The sequence below is a fragment of the Notolepis coatsorum genome (assembly GCF_963971535.1).
Source record: "Notolepis coatsorum genome assembly, chromosome: 7".
Taxonomy (NCBI): Eukaryota; Metazoa; Chordata; class Actinopteri; order Aulopiformes; family Paralepididae; genus Notolepis; species Notolepis coatsorum.
This window is the reverse complement of record NC_140171.1, coordinates 120,123,535-120,148,750: the sequence shown is the minus strand read 5'-3', so window position 1 is coordinate 120,148,750 and position 25,216 is coordinate 120,123,535. Positions and strand designations below refer to the sequence as shown.

The window sequence follows — 25,216 nt, the reverse complement described above, 5'->3', positions numbered from 1 at the left end:
CTGGGTTACAATAATAACGCTCTAAACTGTAATTATATTCGAAACAACGGATGTGATGATATTGCCTTCATAGGCAACAGGTAGTAGTGATATGTCCATAATCAAAACAGGCCCTCTTCCTGATGCTAGATGAGATGTGTGTCTGCATTTACTTATGTGGGAATAATAATTAAAATGCAGCAGTCGTAGGCGCGCATCTAAACTAAGCTATACGTTTTATTTGTCCAGGATAATCAACTAAGTTAAGCACATGACCTACTTTATTTATTTCTAATGTTAACATCATTTCACACAAAATTAACAAATGATTAATAATGTATCCGAATATTCTTTGTGTGTCATTATCGCTGAACTGGCCCGACAGATGGACGGTGTGAAATGTGCACTTTACATAATAGACCCAAGTTATTTCCCTGAAATAATAAATTGCACCATATAGCACTGTTTCAGGGGCAGCGTCATGTTCTGTGACTGCATTGCCTTTTATTATAAGGGCGCGATGGGCGTTTCTGGCCTGAGATGGCGCTATTGAGTATATATTTTGTTCCAGTCCCGTTTCCCTCCATGGTTTCTCCTCTCCCCGACTAACTTAGCGCTTGGCTCAGTTCATTATACAGTCCCATTATTCTCCCTCCATTTGGGCATCTCTCTCTGCCTTTTGGACTGACGATTCCACCAAAACCCAAGAGAGAAAAGTTCAACTTTCATAGGGCGAGATGGACATGAAGAAGAGGATCCACTTGGAGCTAAGAAACAGGACACCGTCTGATGTAAGTCGTGCCTTTTATTAAACCAAACCTTAGTTTTCTGGCGAGCCTCTGCTAGCTAGCTGGCTACTTTTTTTTGCTTTCTAAGTGACCTGTGTAGCTAACGTAATGGTGACCACATGGACTTTATCTTTCTCGTTTATTAATATGGCGGAAAATACTTGTACCCGAGCTTAATCCATGCTACCGTGGTGGATTGGGCGTGAAGGGGCGACAAGAGGAGAAAAGCTATATTCAATCGTTACTTTCGAAAAGCCGATTATTTCGCTCGCTGGCACATTATTGCAGCGTTTTAACCGCCTCGCAGCCTCCTCGGTCGATGGTGCACAACACGGTTCAATTCCATTGCGACGTAGTGGTACCATTTCTTAAACTTACATGTACATTGGAATCGTGTGATAATTGCTTTTCCACGGCGTGTTTGTTGCCATTCGCGGACTGGTTTATTTTAAATAGACCTTGTGGGAGCCATGTTTGACTAGCATAACTGCTCGAATGGGGCGCCTTTTTATTACAGTGCACTTTAATAATAAACTCTACAGCGTTGATATAAATGGAGATTATTATTATTAAACATGCAAACTGATCAATCCTGGTCACGAGTGGGGTCTTTTTTTTCTTGTTTCTTTGGAGCGATTTCCCCCCAGACCTAGATTCACCGACGCCAACAAAAAAAATAGTCACTTGGTTCACGATCATCCAATCTTATTAGTTAGCAACTCTACCCCCAGCCTGGCGACGTGTGAACACACTTTACATTTACATTACACATGTGAACACACTTCAGCTGCTGCTGCTCAAACTAGTGTGATTGTTCTGTGTTTAGCTCGCTTCCATCAACACAAAGTGTACAGTAGGCTAATTTCGCGAAATGTGTAGCCTACACCCTTGAACAATACAAATCGCCCTCGTTTGTTGTTCCAGCAGTCAAAGAATTATGCCATTCGACAAACTTATCTCGGACTCTGATTATTACCAGATGATTGTTTCATCAGAGTTTGAATCATTCGGTGTTAAGCTGCTATTCTGTTCCCGCCATATTTACCCCCATTGCTACAATGGCCAAAGGAAACAAAAATACACCGCATTCTAAAACCGTAAACACCGGATAAACTAATGCCGACATTAACGTCGCAACGAATCCCGCTACAGTTCGCATTGTTTTCTAGTTGAGGACCGATGCTCAGTTCGGCGGGTCGTGGAGCCGCCAGGAGGCCGGCCTGCTCGACACGAGACCCGGCCGCCGCGCGCCCTGCCCGGGCACAACTAAACCCCCCCCCCCGCTCAGCCGTTTACCGGCTCATGCTGAAAACACAACTATCCTCGAAAAATAATGTAAACCGGTGTGTAGATTTGCGTTATTATTACTATCTGTAATAAGTATCCCCTCCCCCCGTCGTCGAAGTGTACAGAGAACTGCATACTGTATCTCAGGAAATCGCCATGTTGTCATTCTGTCGTCTTTGAAGCCGCGGAGAAAGGAACTCTCTCCATCTTTGTTTTTACTAAATTTCCGTTCGGAATATTTTCTTCCGCCATTCGAACTCAAAAACGACGATACGATGTAATATTGCTCGTTTGCTCGACGGCAAGGCGCTCCACGTCCCCTATAAATGTGATTTTAGAAATGTAAAAATAATCTTTACTGAGTGATATTCGCACTCCTTTTCCCGCTGCTGTCGGGTGTCTAATGGCGGCTCTGAGCTCTCCTGCAGCTCCTCCACTAAAGGGCATCATGGCTCCTGTAGCTGCTGGCGGACAGACACCATGGCATCAGTCACTAGTGACTCTGCATCAGCGGGCCGAGAGGACGGGAGAGATGGTCCTCCTCGTGGCAGCTGCTTCAAAGAGACCAACAATTGTTGTGTTCTTGGACAAATAGCATTATGACGCAAAACACTTTTTCTGTTGATGATACTGTTGTTGCCATTTTCCATGTTTCACTTTGTATGCCAGCAGGGCAAATCATCATATTTGACTTTAACTTTTTTGTAACATTTTGTCGAGCGTTGAATTGCGCCATCACTGTAACCAAGGGAGTGTTACCCAAATTAACTCCGCCTTTTGTTGTAACATTTTGTATAAACTGATAGGTTTACTGTTGTGTTTACACGGTGAACTGTTGAAACAACCAAATTCCTTGTGTAGTAGTCGACCATTTCCCGGGTGTCTGTTATGCCCTTTACATTTTTAGCTTGTGTTTATTTAGTAAAGGTGTTAACTCTAGCTTTTTAAAAGACTGCTAAAGGTTTGAGAATGCCAAAGGGTTTAGTCGTCTTTCTGTGTGTTTTGAGTGAGTGTAGTTTTAAAGTAGGCATGTAACAGTGATGATGGAATCTCAGAATAATGTGGTAATCATTTTGTGTTGTTCTTCTTCTTTAGGTACGAGAACTTGTTCTTGACAACTGCCGATCAAATGAAGGAAAAATTGAAGGCCTCACAGCGGAGTTTGTCAATCTGGAATTCCTCAGTTTGATAAATGTTTGCCTACTCTCAGTCTCCAACCTACCTAAACTAGGAAAACTCAAAAAGGTGAACTGACGCTGCACCTTTTTATACCACTCCTGTTGTCATGTGAAAACCATAACTGCCTTTTGATAATTTTCATGTTTTTACTTGAAGGATTTATATATGATTTGTGACCCAAGCGTTCTTGAAACCCCCTTTCAGAAACCAACTACTGGTTTTGGTTTGGTTTTGGCCTACCAAAAAAACGTGATTAATGAATAAAAAAATGTAATTTTGCTGTATTTCCTTATGAATTTAGCTTTTTGGAGATGCAAGGTTTTCGTCCAACCGTGACATTACACTTGTGGACTGGTTAGATTTACCATGACGAGCACCAAGTATAACAATAACAGTTCCTCATGCTTTGTTTCAGTTGGAGTTGAGCGACAACAGAATCGGCGGTGGCCTCGATGTTTTAGCAGAGAAACTGCCCAACCTCACACATCTAAACCTGAGCGGCAACAAACTGAAAGACATCGGCACGTTGCAACCATTGGTACATATTACAGAATTTCAGTAGAGCCCATTTCAAAGCAACACTCGGGTTCCATTGTCCACTAGAATTTGGGGTCAATTTACTTACTTTTTGATTCATGATAAATTAATGATATATATTAATTATTGATACTCTACTATATCATCCATAAATAAACTACATCTATTCATATTTAGAATGAATAAGGAATTGACCCCAACTCTGGTGTCTGCATGCCTTTTTAAATTTCACACGGAGAGCTTGTATATTGTTTTGGTATTTTCCCCTATAGAATTTTCACAAGCTTATATTCATACTGCTTATTTTATTTATATATACTTTTAGTTCTATGCTAAGATGTACAATGTGTACATATTTATCAACTTATCTGATACTACTTTATTTGACAGTACTGAACTGAAAAAGATGTTCTAGAGATAATAAAAAAAGTAATGGGAGAGCAGTATTTAGTGGAACATTGCAGTACTTGAGGATAAAATGAAATTAGGGGGGGGGTCGTATAAATTGTTGTTGAAGAACTTGTACTACCGACACGTGCCATCTGAGCGTCATCTGGCAGCGATGCTATTTAATTTCTTGCTGTAATGAATTTTGGCAGATGGCAGCAGAATAAATCTTTTAAAGTTCGTTGGACATAGCAACAGTAACTAAGGGAGGCAGGGCCCAATTTTTCCAACTCGTCAGTTGGGTCAAGTACTTAAACATGACATCAAATGCTGCACTGCTCTCTCGTTCTGTCTGGTAGAACATCTTTTCCAGTGTCTGACCGCTGATGTCAGAGGAAGCATGGGTTATTTGTAGAATCGACTCGAGCGGCAGAAAGAAGTGCACTTGCAACACACACTTTTAATAGCTAATCTGATCAGTTTGGGTAATCCCATTTCCGGTGGGTCTGTTATTGCGGTGGGCTGCCATACATGAATCTTGCGTACAGGGAAACATTGCACAACATGCGTTTTCTCAGCCCAGCACCTCTTCTTTTGCGTTTGACCGAGCAGAAAAAGCTGGAAAACCTGAAGAGTCTGGACCTGTTCAACTGTGAAGTCACAAACCTGGCAGACTACAGAGAGTGCGTGTTCACGCTGCTGCCACAGCTCACCTACCTGGACGGCTACGACATGGAGGACAGGGAAGCCTCAGACTCTGACGGAGAGGTGGACGGAGATCTCGTGGACGATTCTGATGTCGAAGGTGAGCTGTTTGTAGTTTTTCAGAAGAAGGGGGGGGTGGAGCTAAAACCTCATGGGAACGGTTGATTGGGCTACAAGTTGCGTTGCTCACTGTTTTTTGGCGAAGGTGTTAGCTTCGTGTGGTGTGTCTGTAGAGAACAGAGCCTGCTCGTTGAGTGTGCGCCCAACACGGAAGACATGGTTCCCTTGTTGAAATTAGTGAGGGGTTTGTTTATTTACTACAATTGCTTCTTTTTGGACAAAAATAGTTCTATTGCTTTGGGCATGGAACTATTGCAGAGCTACACAGCTAGTGTTAGCTGCCTCAACACAGTGAAAATACTTTTTTGTCTAGCTAAAATCTTACAGAAGGGATCAGCTTGGAATAGGGGTGTAACGATGCAACCTCACAACGATTAATTTCGATTACGGTTATTCAGGCAACAATTCAATGCATCATGAAATCTCATTTGACCACGAGTTCGAATTTTTTTTAATTCCCCCCAAAATGTTGAATACACAAATGTGGCTGGGGGAACTGATTCACTCAGCATGAATGGACTATAGGTCAATAAAAACAATACACAAAAATTAAATTATTTTTATTTTTATTAATTTAGATTATAATCGATTCTAACATATTCAAATCGATGCATCGATTCTAACACATTAGAATCGATGCATTTCGATTAATCGATGCATCGTTACACCCCTAGCTTGGAACATAATACAAAATACCAGAGGGATTAATGAATCCTTGCAATGATAACAGACTCAATGTAAGGATGATATCCTGCATGCATGAGTTGCTGCCATCAGCGGTAGCTGTCTCGCCAGTAAGCCTGCTAATAGCGAGCAAGTGTAACTAGAGTTGCCGCGGTATTGATGTTTTCCTTACCGCACAAATTTGCGAAATATTTCCTACCATGCCGGTATTGCTGCAAAAAAAAAAAAAATTAATGCATTTTTTTTTTTTTTTGTCTATTCTTTATAGCATATAAGTGTTATATAATTATACTTGTAGTTGTATTATCTGCGAGACATGGCCACCACGCAACAAGTCAAAATGCTTGCTATCTGCAAACGGCTCCATCCTCCACTGTCTGTGTGTCAAATCACATTCAGCATTGCCATCTTCCCAGTGTTGTTATGAAGCATGATAGCTAATTAGCCAATGTTCAGCTGCAAAAACGAATAATGTCAATTGTGTTATAAGACATTGATATCAAGAGCTATCTGTAGCTACTGCTAGCCGGCTAGATGACGTTAGACAATGCATCATGTATTAAAATAAAGTGAACTATTTAGTTTACTGGATCATTTTGTTGTGATCTAACGTGAGCTACCTATGCTAACGGAGGTCTCATGCTGCCGCAGCCCGCATCCCTATCATTCTTAAACTGAAATGCGCATTTGTTGATATCAGGAACTATCAGTAGCTAGCCAGTTAGACAACGCCTCATCATGTATTAAACAAAAAATAGTTGACTGTGTAGTTTTGTTTAAACAGTAACGTTAGCTCACGAGCGATAGCTAGTTAGCCAACGCTAGCCAGCACTTGCGAAATGAATACCAAACTGATTATATCAGACGTTGATATCCGGAGCTATCAGTAGCTAGATAACACGTCGCCTCATGTATTAAACAAAAGTGAATAGAAGATGACTGGGCCATTTTGTTTAATGCTTGTTAAATGTTGAAAGAGCTCCGAGGATGGTGCCCATGCACTCGAGGGTTTGTTGACGATATGCCACGGGTCTGGGAGGGGGAGGAGGAGGAGGAGGAGGGGCAAGACGGTCAGCAGAGTGTGGCTGTGAGAGAAAAAAAATCCTCCGTCCCCGTTTGTGATGCGGTATTCAGCTTAACGCTGCGGTGGCCGTGATGTAACAGCGATACCGCGGTAATGCGGTAATCGCGGCAGCTCTAAGTGTAACCACCTATTCTGATGGTGTCATGGTTGTTTGTATCTGAAAATAATAATGTGTTCTGCTTTCATCTTCATAACACTTTATTTCAATTTTTTAAATGTACTTTTATTTTATACAAGAGATGACTATCCGATATACCGGTATATAGGATTTGAGGTCAATGCGGGGCTAAAATATGGGTTTCAGAATCTCCAAATACTCAAATATTGTACTAAGAGCCAAGTGTCTGATCTTTCTAGTAAAAAAAATATTTCTAATAATAATGTTACGTAGTTTAATGAGGTGAAATATCATGATGATCTTCGCCCAGTAACCCCTAGGGGTGTAAATATTTGACCCCACTTCGATTACGATTCTTCAGGCAACGATTCAATGCATCATGAAATCTCTTCATTTGACCACGATTCGATACATTTTCGAACAGTTAACAGTACACAAATGTGGCTGGGGGAACTGATTCACTCGGCATGAATGGACTATAGGTCAATAAAAACAATACACCAAGCTTTTAACTCATTGACCGCCACGTTGGGAATGGGATATGACTGCTGCCAACGCATTAAACCTATGGAGTCGCTCACCTTGTTTGCAGGGCTACAACTATATATATATTATAGCTATGGATGCAATAATATCGCCCATTTGGCATTGAGTATGTGAAAAAGAAAGACATTTTCCATCCATACATTCCCGTTTTATACCGTGGTGAATATAAGTATGGTTTTAGAGCGGTTTAGGGTAATTCCTGGGAGGCTAGTAATAGGCCGCGACACATATTATACTTAATCCATTGGCATTTCGTCCCTATACATGCTACAAATGCATATGATCGGTATATTATGTTCCATCATGAATGCATGAAAGGGGGGGGGGGTCGTTTCTAATTAATTGATTGTCAATAACGGCATTCGTTAGTACAAGCAGTGTTAATTTTGTCAACTAAAATGATGACGAAAGATGTTCGTCAACGAAGGCTTTTTTCATGACGACAACGAGACGTGACGTCACGTTATTGAAGACCATGTGACGGTAACGAGACTAGATAGTAGGCTTGGGCGGTATCCTTTTTTTCACACCGGCAAACCTTTATGTTATAATACCCCGGTGCACGGTATTTGACGGTATGACTTTCATTTTCATCAGCGCGGGGGGGGGGGGGGGGGTTACGTGTTACCAAGTAAACAAATCATCGTCAGCTCTCAGAATGGTAGTCCCGCACCGGTAGAAGCCCGCACCGTTTTAGCGTTAGCATCTAGCCTATAGCCATGGCAGACTATTTGATTCCTTAAGGGCTAGAAATTGCCTGGGTTTTGGTGATATGCTCCCGAAATGCTCCCGTTGTTTGGCTACTTCTATGTGCAGTGAAAACTACTCGAATGCTTTATAACCTAGTCATTGATTTAGTTCAGGGTAATCTAAGATTAGCCGCAGAGCTAACGCTACTTAACGTGAGCTAACGCTAGTTATTCAAGCTCAGTAGCTCACAGAGAGAGATAAACAGCTGACAGCGGATAGTACAGGACGGTACAAATACAATAAAAATGCGGGTGGGGGCTGTTGTGTAAACCTTGTACTCTTTAGTTCACATATAATAAGAGACGGATTATTTGCTTGCTCCACAACAACACTGCTCTCGTCACAACGCTTTACGGTATTTTCACAGCACTGTCGCAACATTACCGTAAAACGTGAACACCGTTGTGACCCACTCGCTCCACTAGAGCGGTCTCGCCCTCTGCTGGCGCGTGTGTGCACTACACTCAGTGTGTGCACTACACTCAACTCCGTTTCACTGTTATAGAAACTGAAGCGCATCTGTGATTTTGACGGTGACGGACGGTATTGAAAATCAATACCGTCGGTATTTCTAAATACCCCGTTATACATTAATACCGTCATACCGCCCAAGCCTACTAGATAGTTTATTAAATATCGTTGACCACAACTGAGGACACAAAAATGTAATTTACAAAAACCAGGACGAAATTTCTCTTCATGTATGTTGATATTGTTGACTAAAACAAGACGAGACAAAATAATTATAACTTTTCTTAATGCCATCGTCCCGAGTAGAGCAGTGTGACAGGGAGCTCTGTTATTAGCATTAGCTGAAGAGCTATTTGAAAAGCTAGTTTTAGCTTAACGTTACCTTGGCTAAAGTTGGGACTATTCATAATCCAGCTGCAGACCTGCAAGCAAAGTACAGCAAGTTGGCAAAGGAGTATTCCAAGGTAAATCACTTTTTCACCAGTAACGTTACATTGTTTGTATTTCCATCTAGCTCGCGTTAACTAGTGGCTAACCTAGCTCACGCTAACATGGTCACTGATCGACCTCTCGCACACAATTAATGACATGTTGCGGACAACCATACCGGTGACAATGTTTAGCTTTTAGCTCCAAATCTGAGGCGGAGTCTCAAAAGAGAATGTTGAATATTTATTGTGCATTAAAAATCACAACAGAGCCTCTGCTCAGGGTTTCCGTTAGAAAAAATTGTTGCCGGCCTCAGTGTCCGGTAGATTTCAATCTACCGGTCAAATGAGAGAAATTCCGGTCAGAGTTTATTGAGCTTAAAAACAATTGATAGGCAAAAGAATGACAACAAAACAAAAGAATGACATCATCAAGGCATGTAGATTTATAATATTTTTACTTAAAACTAGGCTACTTTTGCGTATAAAGTCATTATATTCCAAATAATATAAGTCCCGAGACTCGTGCTGCTGCCGACTTTAAATCAAATGGGTGTCTGTGGGCAGTCACCCGACATTAATAAACAACAGTCTGTTATAATCACATTTTTATGAGCTAACGAATTCCGTTATATTGGACATTTGTATTAATTATATCAAGCTAAGAACTGAGAAATTTGGCAGAGAGAGACTGCAACATTATCGTGGGTTTGCGTGACGACTCTCTCTCTCCACCTCCCAATGACTTATTTGCGAGAGTATGTCGATGCAGAGCAGCAGATTCAGCTGTTATTGGCTCTTTTCTGGGGACCGCACAGCAGCGCCCCCCACCCAACATTGAATTGAAAATGGCTGAATTGGAGTACTGCTGGAGTACTGCATTGTGCTGCTGCTGCTCCGGCTCTGCAGCTTCACAAAAGTTTGCACACCCAGCACTAAGCTCTCGCTGACAACGTTGTTGTCATTATTAGAAGCAACGATGAAACAAATGTAATGATTGTTTCGTTCATCGCATAGGCTATTTAATTTTAGCCTATTTTAATACAATTCAAATAATCGAATTGTGCTTAGACTCAGGGAATTATTTTCACCGGACATTAAGACCGGAGAGATTAGATATGTCGGACTTCAACAGATTTTGCCGGTCAAATACCGGTAATTACCGGCTAACGGAAACGCTGCCTCTGCTACTAACTAACCTAAACGGAGCCTTCTGGAAGCAAGTGCAGCAACGTATAATGTCCGTGTGGAACCAATGTGCCAACAACCTTTCCGTGGGTGAAGCATATTTGAGCATAGTTGTCGTTTAATGATACTAATACTAATCTATACAATCACCTGTTGTTGAATAAATACCATTACTTTCTAGTTATTACTAAAAAAAACAGTATATATAAAACAGTAGCTGTAAAAAAAAAAAAAAAAAAAAAAGAGTTTTATAATGTATATATATATATATATATTTTTAGTACATTAACTAAAAATAGACTGTCGTCCGTTTTCGTCGACTAAATCTAGACTAAAACAAAATTGAGACAAACTGACTAAGGGCTTGTGTCCATAGCGGACGTTTTATGAGTTGTCAACTCCTTTCTGTCATTCATTTCTATGCTACAGGCGCGCTCCTTTTCCCAGCGCCTCGCGGTTATGCGCTCTCGGCGGCAGCGTTTTTGGGCGGAGCGCTCCCAGCTAGGGCTGGGCGATATGATCAAAAACGTTATCGCGATAAAATTATAAAATTATTTTCATATAATTCGATATCGATAATTATCGTCGATATAATGTCTGTCAAGTTTAATTAACTTCTTATGCTGCTGCGAATGTCTCAAGTCGAGTTGATGTCGTCATCAAGTCCGCGCACGTTAGCAGTTAGCCGACAAGCGGAGTATCTCATGACAATAAATATGACACTAAAATACTCTCTTCCGCCACAATATATTGAAACGAACTGTATACCCCACACTACTATAAACGTGGCCTCAGAATTCAAAACACACACATACTCGGCACGTAAATATATAAAACAGTGCCGTGCAAGCTAGTTATCCTAGCCAGCCTGTTGTATCTAAGCGGTGTATTCCATGACAATGTGCTAAATATGACACTAAAATACTCTCTTCCGCCACAATATATTGAAACGACGTCCACTGTATACCCCCACTACTATAAACGTGGCCTCAGAATTCACGCCACACACATACTCGGCACGTAAATATATAAAACCGCCGTGCAAGCTAATTAGCCTAGCAAGCCTTGTTGTTGAGTGAGTCCTACCTCCTTCCGGGTCTGCTTCGCTCTCGGCCATCTCCTTCACTGATTGGTTGTTAGCTGTTGTGCGTAAGCACGTCATCACGTAACGTTGGTTGTTGTTAGTGAGTGTGCTGAGCCGAGGCTGAACGGAGCCAAGCTTGGAAAATCGATATATCGAAACTTTGCGACCACGTTTCATGTTTATTTCGAGGAATTAATTTATCGCGATAGTTATCGTTATCGTTTTATCGCCCAGCCCTACTCCCAGCACATAAAGTTGAAACTAGTTAAACTTTTGGAGAGGAGCGCCGCTCATCAAGGTAACTTAAAAAATCAACATCGAGGAAGTGGCGGAGCCGCGGCAGTCGCGAGACTCAGGAAAACGCTCTGAGCTTCTTTTTTTTTGCTTTTCAAAGCGGTCCGCCTTGAAAAAAAACATCTGCTATGGACACAAGCCCTAAGACTAAAATGCTCAGACATTTAGTTGACTAAAACTGACTAAACGAAAAATAAATGAAGATGACTAAATATGATGATAACGAAAAAGGAGCACTTGACACATGACTAAAATGAAAATAGCTGCCAAAATTAACACGTAGTACAAGCATACGCTGATCAGGGCGATGGCTATGAAAACAAGGCACGATCAAGCTGAAGTTGACGTTAAATTGCTCTTACCTGTGGCCGGTGAGATTCCAAAAAGAATATTCCAATTATTTGATTGCCATCCGGTAGATCGTATGTCCATTTGGGCCACGACATAACCCACCACAGCATAATGAATCGGGGGTCCCGAACTATTCAATGCGATCGGGTAGAGCCCTCGGTCCAGGCTACTCGAAAACTCCGCCCGGATCAATTTCATCGACACACACCACATACAGTCTCAAAGGGAGTGCAACATCAGCCGCATACCACCAGGGGGTGGTATTGGACTTTTGCTATCTCAGACTCATTCCCTATGGTTACACAGGCTCCCTGGATGGATAACGTTTGGAAATAGCGAATAAAAGAAATAACTATCAAATAACGTATACATACGTGGTTGGCGATTGGCGGACAAACGCGTATTAAATCGTTGTTGGCAGGGAATGAGTTAAGTTAACAGGATATTTTATTCCCAAAAAGTGCCAGATTTTCGATTTCAGACATTTTATGTATTAAGTGATTAATGCCTACTGTGGCAAAGTTGTAGCCAACAACTAGGCCTAACAAAAAAGGCAGTGCCATTGAACTACTGCTACAAAAGTAACAGTCACTTAACTTTAGGTTTTGCCCTTTTTATGCATACAATGCCTATGTTTTGGCTAGTGTTGCTCTTCTAGAAAAATAATCCTTTCAGGGTTGCCTATTGAAATACTGTACACCTCCAGTACAGAAACATTGTTTATGAGTTTGCATGTCAGGTAGACCATTGATTGACAGTCGATTCTGCCAATTACGTCACACCGCTTGCACCCACCTCTGCTGTTCTTGCCACCAATCGGAAGCGCTTATTTGCCTTTTTACTTCCGGAAAGTCCGCCATTCCTCTACTCGAGACTTTTCCAAGACAGTAAGTTAATTTAATATATATGTAACGTTAATGCCACAAAACGAATGCCTTTGCTAATCATAATGTTGATGCAGTAGCGTATGTCGTTGTGTTGGCTGTAACGGACATGAGAATAACATAACACTGCGATTCTAATAGATTCTAACATTTTCAAATAAAAATGTTCACCTTAGGATTGTTACACCCCTAGTAACCCCAGACTAATGGTCTAAGTCTGTTCTGTAAATTAATGGATTGTATCTGTACTTGGTATCAGACGGTACTTTTAAAAAGGTTAAAGGATAACGAGATGTTTTTTCCTTATTGTCAACATAGGCTACAAAAAGACCAAAACCAACAATGCATTACTTCTTCTTACCAGATTGTAGCTTGTATCCAGAAGTCATCAGAACTCCATTGTTTTCCCCAAAAAATTGCTATAACGAGTCACAGTGAGTATAATATTGGTCCGTATAATTCATCACTGCAATGAATGTGAGCATGGCAGTTCTTCCCGGAATGAGTACGACTAACTTATTTGATATATATATATATATATATTTTTTATATATATAAAGTTCTATGACTTCTGGATATGATCTATAATCAGGTGTTGGCTGGACGGACCATAGTTGTAAGTAGAAGAAACGCTTAGTTGGTGTTGGTATTTTCTAGGGCTGACCTTCGAATTTTCTTTTTGGAATTCGAAGCTTCGGGGCCGAGATTCGATTTTAATTCGAAGCTTTGAAATAAAAATATTTTTTATGTTGTGGGACTTTGTCAGTGCTGTAAAGTTTAAATTTCGGACAAACGAAACACTTTGCTTTCATGAAATATTGTAAGCCGTCATTTGAGGCTTTATAAAGGCAGCACAATGAACACAAATCTGTCAGTGCAGAGTCCAACCTCATCTTAAATAACAAACAGCATTGCTTGTTGTAATTAACAAAGAGAAGCAGAGTTGATTTTGCACCCAAAAAAATATCACCTTTCTTTTTATAATCGAATTTTATTTTCATATTCGAATCCCATGCCCATCGAACGAAGCTTCGAAGTATTTAACAGCCCTAGTATTTTCGTAGACTATGTTGACAATAAGGAAAACAGTTAATTACACCAGCGTTATGCTTGAAGTATTCAGAATTATGAATGGGCAGTGGAACAAGTAATATTCATGAATCCTACACCTTAATAGTTCTTGCTCTTTCATATTTGCGCCACTGTCCTTAAAGCTGCAGTGGGCAACTTTGGAGAAATTGGCAAGAGTGAGTTTACCTACCTAGTTTGCTTCTAGAATTGAAGGTCCGTTCTGTTCCGCGTCTATTATGAAATGACAATTGCGCGTTGACACGCCCGCTACGCAAAGCCTCTCCAGTTCGCACATATCTATTTTTAGGGGGAAATCTGAGTGAAATAGTCGCACTGTGGAGCCCTGTCTCGGCGGGCTGGCGTTGGCTCCGCTCCTGGCAGCCCCCTCCCTCCACACCGGTCACAAGGTATAGTTTAAATCCATACCGTAGCGCTAATTCATACCGTTTATACCGTCCACCCCTAATCTATGGTTGTTAGTATCTGTGCGTTTCTCTACACTGAGCTGAAATTAAATTATTGCACATAAATTTGGTGAATAACACATATTAAATTAACTTCAAGGGCCTCCTGGTAGCAGAAGTCCCCAACTGCCTCATGCAAGCTGCAAGATGCTCCCCCTGCAGCCTGTTGCGAAGGTCTGTCTTCACCTGCAAGTAGCAGATGAAGATGAGACACAGAACACATTCATTTGAACATAAATGAGCAAGTTTTTTGCTTGTTAGCCATGTTGATCACAGCGAAACCACAGCTCCGATGCATAATGGCGTTAGCTAAACGAAACTTGTTTCAAGGTAAATTGGCTTTCAGTATGTCAGAGCGAGCGGAAGTTGTTTGGAAATTCGGAGGCCTCAGGGTGCACACTGGACGCTCTGACCGAAGAGTTAGTTTATCAGAGCGGAGCAGATTTTCAAAGTGAATTTATTAACTCACCTTAACTAGGGCCCTATGAAATCCGTTTGATCCTTACTTTTCCTGTTTTCGGATTTCTGGGATTTTATATTTTTTAACAAACAATACAAAATTATGTTTTTAACTAACTTTGATAACCGTACATCTGCAAACAGTGCCAGTGCAGTTCAATGTTCAGTGCCAGTTCAGTTATGAGGTTTCTTTTTTTTTATTCAGTTCAGTTCAATGCAGTTCAACTGCCAGTGCAGTGCAATAACTAAATAATTAAATAGTTAATACAAAATAATAATTTGTTTAAAAGAAATGTCCTTTTAAAGGTTCATGCTTCTCCCCATCTCTGGCTGACATCACCATTGTGATGCATGATGGTTAGGCCTTTGTGTTTTCCTCAGTGAGGGATTCTCTTTTGTCTGTCAGCAGTACTTGTTGAAGCTTCTCTCTGTATAATTATTTTTTAAGTTCAACATTATCTGGCCATCCTCAGTAAATATACTAACAAACTCCTCTGACCTCATCTGGTCTTTCCAAAGACCAGAGTTGGTACGGGCGCACGCACACACACACACACACACACACAGAATGGCTTAAGCCATTCTCCCTTTCTGTGTGTGTGTGTGTGCGTGCCCATTAAGCAGACTTAATGATTTTAGAATATCATTAAGTCAACTATCCAGTTCGTTTTTATAGTGTAACTAACATTTGGCTACTTGAAGGAGAGAGATGGGGACTCGTTACGCGAGTCAGTGACTTGCGGAGTGCGCTCTGTTGTCTCTGAATGGATTTGGTCGTTTTTTTTCTCCGTCTCCGTAGACTGTGCCGTGTCACCGTTTTAAAGTCGTAGTGATGATTGATTTATATGAAAACCGATTTATGTATAATTTAGCTAGCTCGCTAACGTTACTGGGATTAAAGCAAGCTTTCAGGAGGGGCGGGGGGTCCCATTGGCGGGGCGGGCCACTCCTTCAAGGCAATGGTAGGGGAAACGCTGTCCCTCTGGGAGTCGGAGACTGGTAAATATTAGTGCTGTAAATCGATTAAAATATTTAACTCTATTAATCGCATGATTGTCCATAGTTACAATTTTTTATTTACTTTTTTTTCCTACCTTAAATGGATCTTTTTCAAGTTCCAAGTTTTGATACTCTTATCAACATGCGAGTCAACAAATGCTTGCTTTATGCAGCCATTTAACACAAAAGGATGACCCTCATGCATTGCAAATTTGCATCAAATTCAAAACGGAGTGATGCACAAAATAACGTAGGAAAATAATAATTTAGTGTGCATGAAATAATAGGGGAAAGAAAACGTTGGGAACTTGTTACATCCACGCACACAAGGGCTGAGTAATCACACACCCCCCCCCCCTCTCTCTCTCACACACACACTCTCCTAGCTCATTCTCTCTTGCCCCTTCCTCATCTCTCTCACCCCCCCTCTCTCTATATCTCTCACACACACACACACACACACACTTCAGAAACAAACATAGTATCAATGAGAGCATCAATAATACACCTGAGTGAAGTCTAGTTAAAAAAAAATAAAAAATCTTAAGTTAATCGTGAGTTAAAAAAAATTGTGGCGTTAATAGAATCGGGCGATAGCGCGTTAATATCGCGTTAACTTTGACAGCCTTAGTAAATATATATATATGTATATGCCTCTGGGAGTCGGTGGGAAACCTTATTACACGTGCATGTGCTTGAAAAGTGATTCAGTGCTTTCTCTATTTCTGCTGGGCATGTAAACTCGCTCTTGCTAATTTCTCCAATGTTGCCTAATGCAGTTTTAAAGGACCATACCAGTCTAATTTAGACTTCTTACAATTACTGGAGATGTATACAGTGTTTTAGCAGATCTCCGCCTACCATACTAAAATCCATTCACACTGCCAGGGATGGAAAATACACCACCAGACTTTTTTTTTTTTTTTTTTAAATAAATCTTTTTTTTTTTTAGATTTTTTTTAGTTTATCGCTTTTTCCTGGTCAGACATGACCAACAGATGCAGTGAGGGTGAAACGGGAGAGAGCGCAGGGGAGGACATTCGGCAAATAACTGCGGGTCCGGGAATCGAACTCGGGTCGGCCGATCCGCGACGCAGCGCGGTACATGGTGTGCTACTGGAGCGCCCCACCAGACTTGAAAGTTGAATGTTGCTAGTAGGGGTGGACGGTATGGTCTAAAATTTATATCACGGTATAATTTGAAGCATAGACGGTAACGGTATATATCACGGTATCAGTGTTTCCGGCTACTTTTGCGTATACAGTCATTATATTCCAAATAAAATAAGTCCTGAGTCGAGACTCCGTGCTGCTCCCAACAAATCCTAATAGTATGCAACTGCAGAGCCGCAGAGTAGGGGCGCTTTCAGGTCCGGTCACAGGCCCGGCTCAACAGTGCCCCCCACCCAACGGCTGAATTGCCAATGGCTGAATTGGAGTACTGCACTGTGCCGGTACAGATGGGTGGGTTATGGTGGATTCTGCGGCTCTGCAGCTGCATATGCTTCTCGCAAAATCCAGCATCCAGCCCCGCTGCCCAGCCGTCGTTATCAGAACACTACACACATATCATAATGTTCACAGCAAACTGTAGTTGATCACCAGGTATGTTTTATTAACGTAGAATAATTCATATAAGAAAAACTATAGGGAAATCTCTTACCTTTCTCCACTGGTTAAAAATGCCAGGAACTGAAATTGAAACTTGCTGTGCGTGCGGTGATATGTGTTTATTATGAAATGACAATTATTGCGTGTTGACACGCCCACTGCGCGAAGCCTCCTAAATAACTTTTTCCAGTTTGCACATATCTATTATCTATGACTAATTCTATCTATTTTTAGGGGCAAATGCGAGTGAAATAGTCGCGCTGTGGTTACATGACGTCATTGCTATTTTAGAGCCGCTCTACCGGTTACAGGGTATAGTCAAAATCCATACCGTAGAGCAAATTCATACCGTTTATACCGTATACCGTCCACCCCTAGTTGCTAGGCACAGGTAGTGAAAATCACGGCACCGGTTGACTTTCGCTAACCCTCTACATGTGTCGAACTTCCACATTCAATTATTAACTCCAGGGTCTTCCCGGTTATGCAACCTAGCGACAAGTTTCATGGAGTATATAAACACTGTCCAGTAAGAAAGTTGATAAGAAAACACAATATACAAGACAAGCCATGGATTACCAAGGGGATAGGAAAGAAAAATTTACTCTATAAGCTATTTCTAAAACATAGAACCAAAGAAGCAAAAAAAAACAAAGAAGCCTCGGCTTCAGCCTACACAATTTCGGTCATATTTTTTATTTAAATTTTTTGTTCTATGCTTTGTTAAAAAAATTAAAATAAAAAATGACCGAAATAAAATCATTCATTCATATTGCTGGCCCTTTTCAACATGAATGGCAGTGTGAAAGATCCACTAAAACATATGCTTCATACACCTAAGTATGCACACAGAAATCTTTTACAGACGTTTGGCAATGGCGAGAGGTCAAAATTACACTAGTATGGTCCTTTTGAATCCATGGCTGACAGGTTTTTTCATTTAATAAATTTCTTTGCAGAAGGAGAGGAGGAGGAAGATGAGGATGGAGAGGAGGAGGACTTTGACGAGGATGATGATGAGGAGGTAGAAGGAGAAGAGGATGAAGACGTCAGCGGAGAGGAGGAGGTAAATTAATGTGGATTTACTGTGCTGGAAACTCTTGTACAATCATGCTGGCGAACTACATAAGAACACACGTGGGGTTGCGGTTTAATTGACTATATTCACATGGCAGCCATTTTGCTCTTATGTCATGCTCAGATTGGGATTCCTTTCCACCCTGTTCCCTAGCTGCCATGTGAATAGTCAGTCAATTAGATTCAATCAGATTTTGAATTTGCAGCTGTTCTGCTGATTTTAACTGGATTGTTGTTTTTTTGTTGACGAAGGAGGAAGACTTGCCCAAAGGTGGTAAAGTTGTTGACGACGATGATGAGGATGAGGATGAAGATGATGAAGATGAAGATGAGGATGAGGATGGTATGTATAATTTGTCTCAGATTTATGTTAGAATTTCTTATGACAGGGGACACGTGATTGCAGCCCCACGCAAAGTTCAAGACTAGTGAATCTGATCTGACAGAATTGCACTACTGTGACATTCAAGTTTTCACCATTATTGTGATTATATGTGAAAATAGAGGTGAAATTACCTTTTTCTTGTCTCATTTCTCCATCGACTTGTATTTATTTGGGACAGGCAAAGCTCTGTATTTTCACATTATAGTGATGTGTTCTTTGAAACCAAACCGACTCAGTTCCAATGTAATTGATAAGTGAACCACATTATCCTGTAGACTACAGTGTTTGAATATTCTGATGGAGAGTCCTGCCTACACCCTAAAATCATATCGAAATGTATTTTTAAGAGGCCTGGTCTTAGCTTTGTTTGCAAGAAGAACCATTTTTGATTTTTATTTAATAAAAATGTATAGTTTATGTGAATATCGTTTTGTCTATCAAAATAAAATGTACTAGTTCCCAGTGACCTATCGACTGAGCTTTGCCCATCCCTATTCGCAACCCCTAAATACAATTTACTTGCTGTGAAATTGTATGAGAATGTGACATGAAATATTTAACACATTTCTGACGATGGAAATGTGCAAGGAGTGAATGAAGAGTGTTTTTGCTCAATTCATGATATTTTCATCAAATGATGTTTTAACATGCATTTCTACAATTTCCTTTTCACTCTGATTTGAGGATTTTGCAGACCAAAAGAAAACCCCCACATGTATTTTAAAATAAACTTTACATCACACCAATGTAATGTAGGGGGGGGGGGGCTTGTGTGGGGCTTCCCTGCTGTGGCTTGTGTGTAGACGCACCGTAACATTATGATTCTGTCTAAACAAACAAATGCTAAGCATGTTGTTTTGGAGAACAATCTAGTCTGTGCCCCCTGAAGGATATAGGACTCCAGGCTGAGAAGATTTGGTGTTTTTAGACGTGATGCAGCAGCACATATAACTTTCTATATCGTAGGAGATAACAATGAGAAGTGTAAAGCCTGTCATCCAAATACAATATATTCGAATTAATTAAATGGAGACTGTAAGCTATTCATTTAGTTTTGGACCCTCCTTCTTGTGCTCCTCCACTGGTTGATTGTGTAATCTCTGTTGATGACAACTATATTACGGTACATATATATATATATATATATATATATATATATATAAATAAATCAATGATGACGATTGTTGGAATCCTTTCTCGGTACAATCCATTCTGTTCCTCCTACTCACTCCGGCTAGGTAGAGACAGGAGCTTGACCCCATTGACTTAGCTCTAATTTGTGGCTAACTGGCAGGAGCTAGTATGAGGAACCGCATGGATTGCGCTGAGAAAAGGGACTACATCACTAGTGAGAAGGAAATATAGGAATAGGGTTCCAAAAATCCAGTTGTCCACGTCGCATCTGACAACCCAGTTTTCCTTTCCTCCTCCGCAGAAGCAGAGGCCGCCATCAAAGGAGAGAAGCGAAAGCGAGAACCAGAGGATGAAGACGAAGATGACGACGATGACGACGAAGATGACGATTAAAAGAGCAAAAACAAATAAAGGAGAGCCTACCGAGTTACCAACCCCTTCCCCTCCCTCCGCCTCAACTCCACGTTTCCCCCCCAGCTCTGAGCTCCCTTGTGGGGCAAGACTGTACCGGACGGGTGGGCCGAGTGGAGCTGCTCCCCCCCCTCCTCTCCCCGTGGAACCGAGAGCCAACCCCCCCCTCCCCCCCAACCCGACCGCCCCAAGGTTCTCAGGCAGCCCACCACTCAGCATTCCACAATTTCACTGTCAAAACCCTCTTATGTATTCCTCGTGAGGACTTTGGGACTGGTATCTAGTTTTGGGTCTGTGCTTTTAATATTTTGTTGGACGAATTTTTTGTTGTTGTTGTTGGGTTTATTATTTCTCTTTATTTTTCGTCTTTTTTTTCTCGCCGTTCCTTCCCCCTCCCCCAATAAAATTATTGCTATAGCAACTGTGCAACAAGTGAGCCATGATTTTTTTTTTGTGTGGCCGCCTGTTGCACAAATCAAGGTTGTAGCTACATTTTTACTTTCTGTATGACAAGAAAACAACTTTGTAAATAAAATGTTAACATTTTGCGCTTTGCTCTCCTCCGGCTGTGATTTTTATTTTTTGATGTTGATGGAAAGGAATGAGGTGGTGGTTCATTACTTTGTCTTCAACTAGTCCCCTGGTTCAAAATTGTGCAAATATACCTCAGGGAATACTTCTCGCAATAACTGTTTTTTTAATATGTTGTAAACAAATACAACTGCTGCCGATAATGACTGTATTTAATTTAAAGGAGCACTTCATCCAAAAATTATCATTTGTAAATTAAGATTTTCTTTAAAATGTCATCTCGCATGTCTCCATAGTGGACGTAGAATCCCAAAAATGGTACAAATACTTGATGATGATTGAAATTGATGGTGATTTGGTTTAACAGAAACTATATCAAAACATCTGTTTACACAACTCACAACTTGTGTAGTATAATTCAAGTCCTGTAGTTTTGAAGCGCTGCCTTCAAATGGAACTCATGTTCACGAGAAGAGTCCATGAAAGACCCGTTGTGCTATTCACAATGCTGCATGTGGAAAATCGTTAGTTTCAGCTCAAGACTACAAACTTGTGAGTTCCATTTGAAGGCAGCATTGAACCAGAAATGTTTTCGTTAGCAATGTTTTCACAAATGCATGCGTTTGTGCTGAACATGCATAAATGAGACTTGGATTATACTGCACAAGTCGTGAAAGAGTTTGTCAACAGATGTTTTGATGCTGTAAAACCAAATATCCATTAACTTAACAATTATTTCAATCAAGTATTTCTACCGTTATTCTTTGTTCACTGTGGAGACGAAAGAAAAAAATATCAATTCAAGGCAGTGGCATGGCTGGGGGTTGTAGTTTGTAGATTAACTAAATGTATGGTCTCATCAGTTAGCTGTAAGATGAATGCAGAGGATTTTTAGAGCAGGTTAAATCAAATAAAAAATCAGCTACAAAGTCCCTCCAGCTAACCACCATGGGACTATTTTGGATCAAATATGTACGGTGGTCAACGGAGACAAATAATTTTTTGATCCGGTCTTAAGTTGTGCCATGAATTACACATTACATTTGTCAAGTCAAGAAAGTTTATTGAAATAGGGCTAGGGGTCCAAATGTTTGAACTTACCCTTTGGTTTATCCTGCTGAAATGTTATTGGTATCTTAGTCAAAGTCAACTTTATTGTCAAATTTTTTTTTTTTATCCACTTTTTCTCCCATTTTCTATATTCTCTCCCATCCCAATTTTCGTATCATCCAATTCAACCCTCCCCTGTCACAAACGCTGTTTCTTGCCTCCCACAAGCCGGCTGCAATGTGGACTAAGTCATACATAGCACAAGTCCCCTCCGGTACTTGAGGTAACAGCAGTCGCATCTTTTCACCTGCGCAGCTCGATCTCTCAGTGGCGAGGAGTAACGCATGGGAGGCTCACGCTGCCCCCGACACTTCCTGATTCTACTGCGCAGGCGCACCAACCGACCTGTAGGAGTCGCTGTCCACAACGCCCGATCCCCACCCATCAGTTTCCCACCCCCTAATACGGCCAATGTGTATTAGTACGGATGACCAGCTAAACTGAAAGCAAATGTGGAGCGCTGGGCTCGAACAGGCAAGCCCAGCATCTCCAGATTTCGTGGCGAGCGCCTTGCCCACTACGCCACGTAGCCGCCCACTTTGTCAATTTTATATTTGTGCAAGACATACAGATATTTGAAATTGCATTCCCACAGTGTGTATATATAAATATATATATATATTTTAAGATATTGACAATATAAACAAGTAAATGTATAGGACACAATATACAGGACTGCGAGATACATACAATATAAGCTAAAAAAGCTTAGTGCAAATATTTTCTAGCAGCAGTAGTGTATATAGTAAAATAAAGTGTCCGTTGGGGGGTTCCTAGTCCAGAGTCTGGGGGCAGAGTAAAAGGGGGGGTGCTGGGAGAGAGTTCAGCTTCCTGACAGCCTGGTGTATGAAGCTGCCTTTCAGTCTGCTAGTCCTGGCTCGGCGGCTCTTCATTATCCTCCCGGAGGGCAGGAGACTGAAGAAGCGATGTGAGGGGTGGGTGATGTCGCCTGCAATGCGGAGTGCTTTGTGGGCCAGGCGTGTGTTGTAAATGTCCTGGAGGGAGGGGAGGGGGGCACCAACGATCCTCTCAGCTGTTCATGGCAGGATGCCGTGCAGCCGCCGTACCACAGTTATGCAGCTGGTCAGGAGGCTCTCGATGGTACCCCGGTAGAAGGAGCACATGATGGGAACTGAGGCTCCAGCTCTTCTCAGTTCGCGGAGGAAGTAGAGGCGCTGCTGAGCTTTCTTGGCCAGTGATGCAGTGTTTGTGTTCCAGGAGAAGTCCTCTGATGTGCACACCCAGGAATTTGATGCTGCTCACTCTCCACCACCGCTGACCATTGATGGTCAGTGGAGAGTGCTTGGTGTGTGCTCTCCGGAAGTCGACAACAATCTCCTTAGTTTTCTCCACATTGAGAATGAGGTTGTTGTTCCCGCACCACGTGGTCAGTTGGCTCACCTCATCCCTGTAGTGAGACTCATCATTGTTAATGAGCCCCACCACATTTGTGTCATCCGCAAACTTGACCAAGAGGTTGGTGTTATGTTTAGGTGTGCAGTTGTGAGTCAGTAGGGTGAAGAGTAGGGTGCTGAGCACACATCCTTGGGGGGCACCCGTGTTCAGGATGTTGTTGCCGACCCAAACTGCTTGTGGTCTCCCGGTCAGGAAGTCCAGCAGCCAATTCCACAGTGAGGTGTTCAGCCCCAGTAGGTCCAGTTTCTCTATCAGCTGTTGGGGGATTATAGTGTTAAATGCTGAACTAAAGTCTATGAACAGCATCCTGGTGTATGAGAGTGTCCAGATGGGTGAGAGCTGAGTGGAGGGCAGTGGAGATTGCATCATTGGTGGACCGGTTTGCCCGATATGCAAACTGGAAGGGGTCCAGGCAGGGAGGGAGGATGGATTTGATGTGTTGCATGATTAGCCGTTCAAAGCACTTCATAATGATGGGGGTCAGTGCAATGGGACGGTAGTCATTGAAACAGGCTGGAGAAGCCTTCTTTGGGACCGGGATGATGGTAGTGTCTTTGAAGCATGTGGGGACAGCGGATTGGCTCAGCCTCAGGGAGGTGTTAAAGATGTCTGAAGACATCAGTGAGCTCCACTGCAGTCTTTCAGCACCCGACCGGGTATGTTGTCTGGACCCGCAGCTCTGCAAGCGTTGATCCTGGAGATGGATTGTCCCATGCTGGCTGGGGACAGGGACAGCACCTGGGGGGGGGTTGTCTTCTGTGCAGGAGTGCTGTTGAGGGCTTCAAGGCGAGCATATAAGTCGTTCAGGTTGTTCAGCAGAGTTGTGTCACTGTCGCAGGTCTGTGGTCGGGGGTTTGTAGTCCGTGATGGTCTGAATCCCCTGCCACAGGCTCCTGGTGTCTGCTGTCACTGAAGCGGTGCTCTATCCTCTTGGTGTACTTACTGCATTTAGTGGCATTTTTGATACCACAGTCCAAGTGATGGCCCTGGCTGATCTCAGGCCAGCCTCGTCGCCTGCCCTGAAGGTGGTGTTCCGGGCCCTCAGTAACCCCCTGTCAGCCATGGTTTCTGATTGGCCCGTACTGTGATGGTCTTGGTCTCCGTGAAATCATCGATGCATTTACTGATGTAGGCCAGTGACTGTCTCTATGTATTCATGGATGTTGGTGTGATGGTTATAGGTGACTGCCTGCTTAAACATATCAGTCTGTGGTGTCAAAGCAGTGCTGAAGTGTTGAGGAGGCATCCTCTGGCCACACCCCTACTTGCTTCTGAACTGAACTAGTAAGTAGACAGTACAACATAACTGTGTTACAGAGCCTGGACTCTTTTAAAGCAGGCCTGAAAACATTTCTATTTCAAAAGGCCTTTGATTGCTAGGTATTTCTTGTGATTAAATCGTTTTCTTGTGTTTTTTTTTTTATTTCTTTATTTACTCTAGCACTTTGGGGTCCTAGTGAACGAAAAGTGCATTACAAATACAATATTATTATTACTATTATTAACACAGCCAGTGTTGTGCAGGGCTGCTGTCTCTCTGGTAGGGAGCATTACAGCCAGTGTTGTGCAGGGCTGCTGTCTCTCTGGTAGGGAGCATTACAGCCAGTGTTGTGCAGGGCTGCTGTCTCTCTGGTAGGGAGCATTACAGCCAGTGTTGTGCAGGGCTGCTGTCTCTCTGGTAGGG

General features: G+C 41.9%; 1 protein-coding gene across 1 annotated transcript; it reads left to right on the top strand.

Annotated features, from left to right (window-relative positions):
* Nucleotides 1-572: 572 nt before the first annotated feature.
* anp32b (acidic (leucine-rich) nuclear phosphoprotein 32 family, member B) lies at nt 573-20,866 on the top strand. The gene is made up of 7 exons (XM_084318660.1): nt 573-770; nt 3,150-3,299; nt 3,649-3,771; nt 4,770-4,962; nt 18,428-18,534; nt 18,798-18,888; nt 20,366-20,866. The coding sequence occupies exons 1-7, from the start codon at nt 717-719 to the stop codon at nt 20,455-20,457; spliced, it is 810 nt and encodes a 269-aa protein (XP_084174786.1). The 5' UTR covers nt 573-716; the 3' UTR covers nt 20,458-20,866.
* The last annotated feature ends 4,350 nt before the right edge of the window (nt 20,867-25,216 follow it).

Excerpts from the sequence above, each read along its gene's own strand:
- anp32b (XM_084318660.1), top strand. The coding sequence starts at position 717 with ATGGACATGAAGAAGAGGATCCACTTGGAGCTAAGAAACAGGACACCG. Across the intron at positions 3,772-4,769 it reads TCGGCACGTTGCAACCATTG|AAAAAGCTGGAAAACCTGAA; the intron begins GTACATATTACA and ends TTGACCGAGCAG. Across the intron at positions 18,889-20,365 it reads TGAAGATGAGGATGAGGATG|AAGCAGAGGCCGCCATCAAA; the intron begins GTATGTATAATT and ends CCTCCTCCGCAG.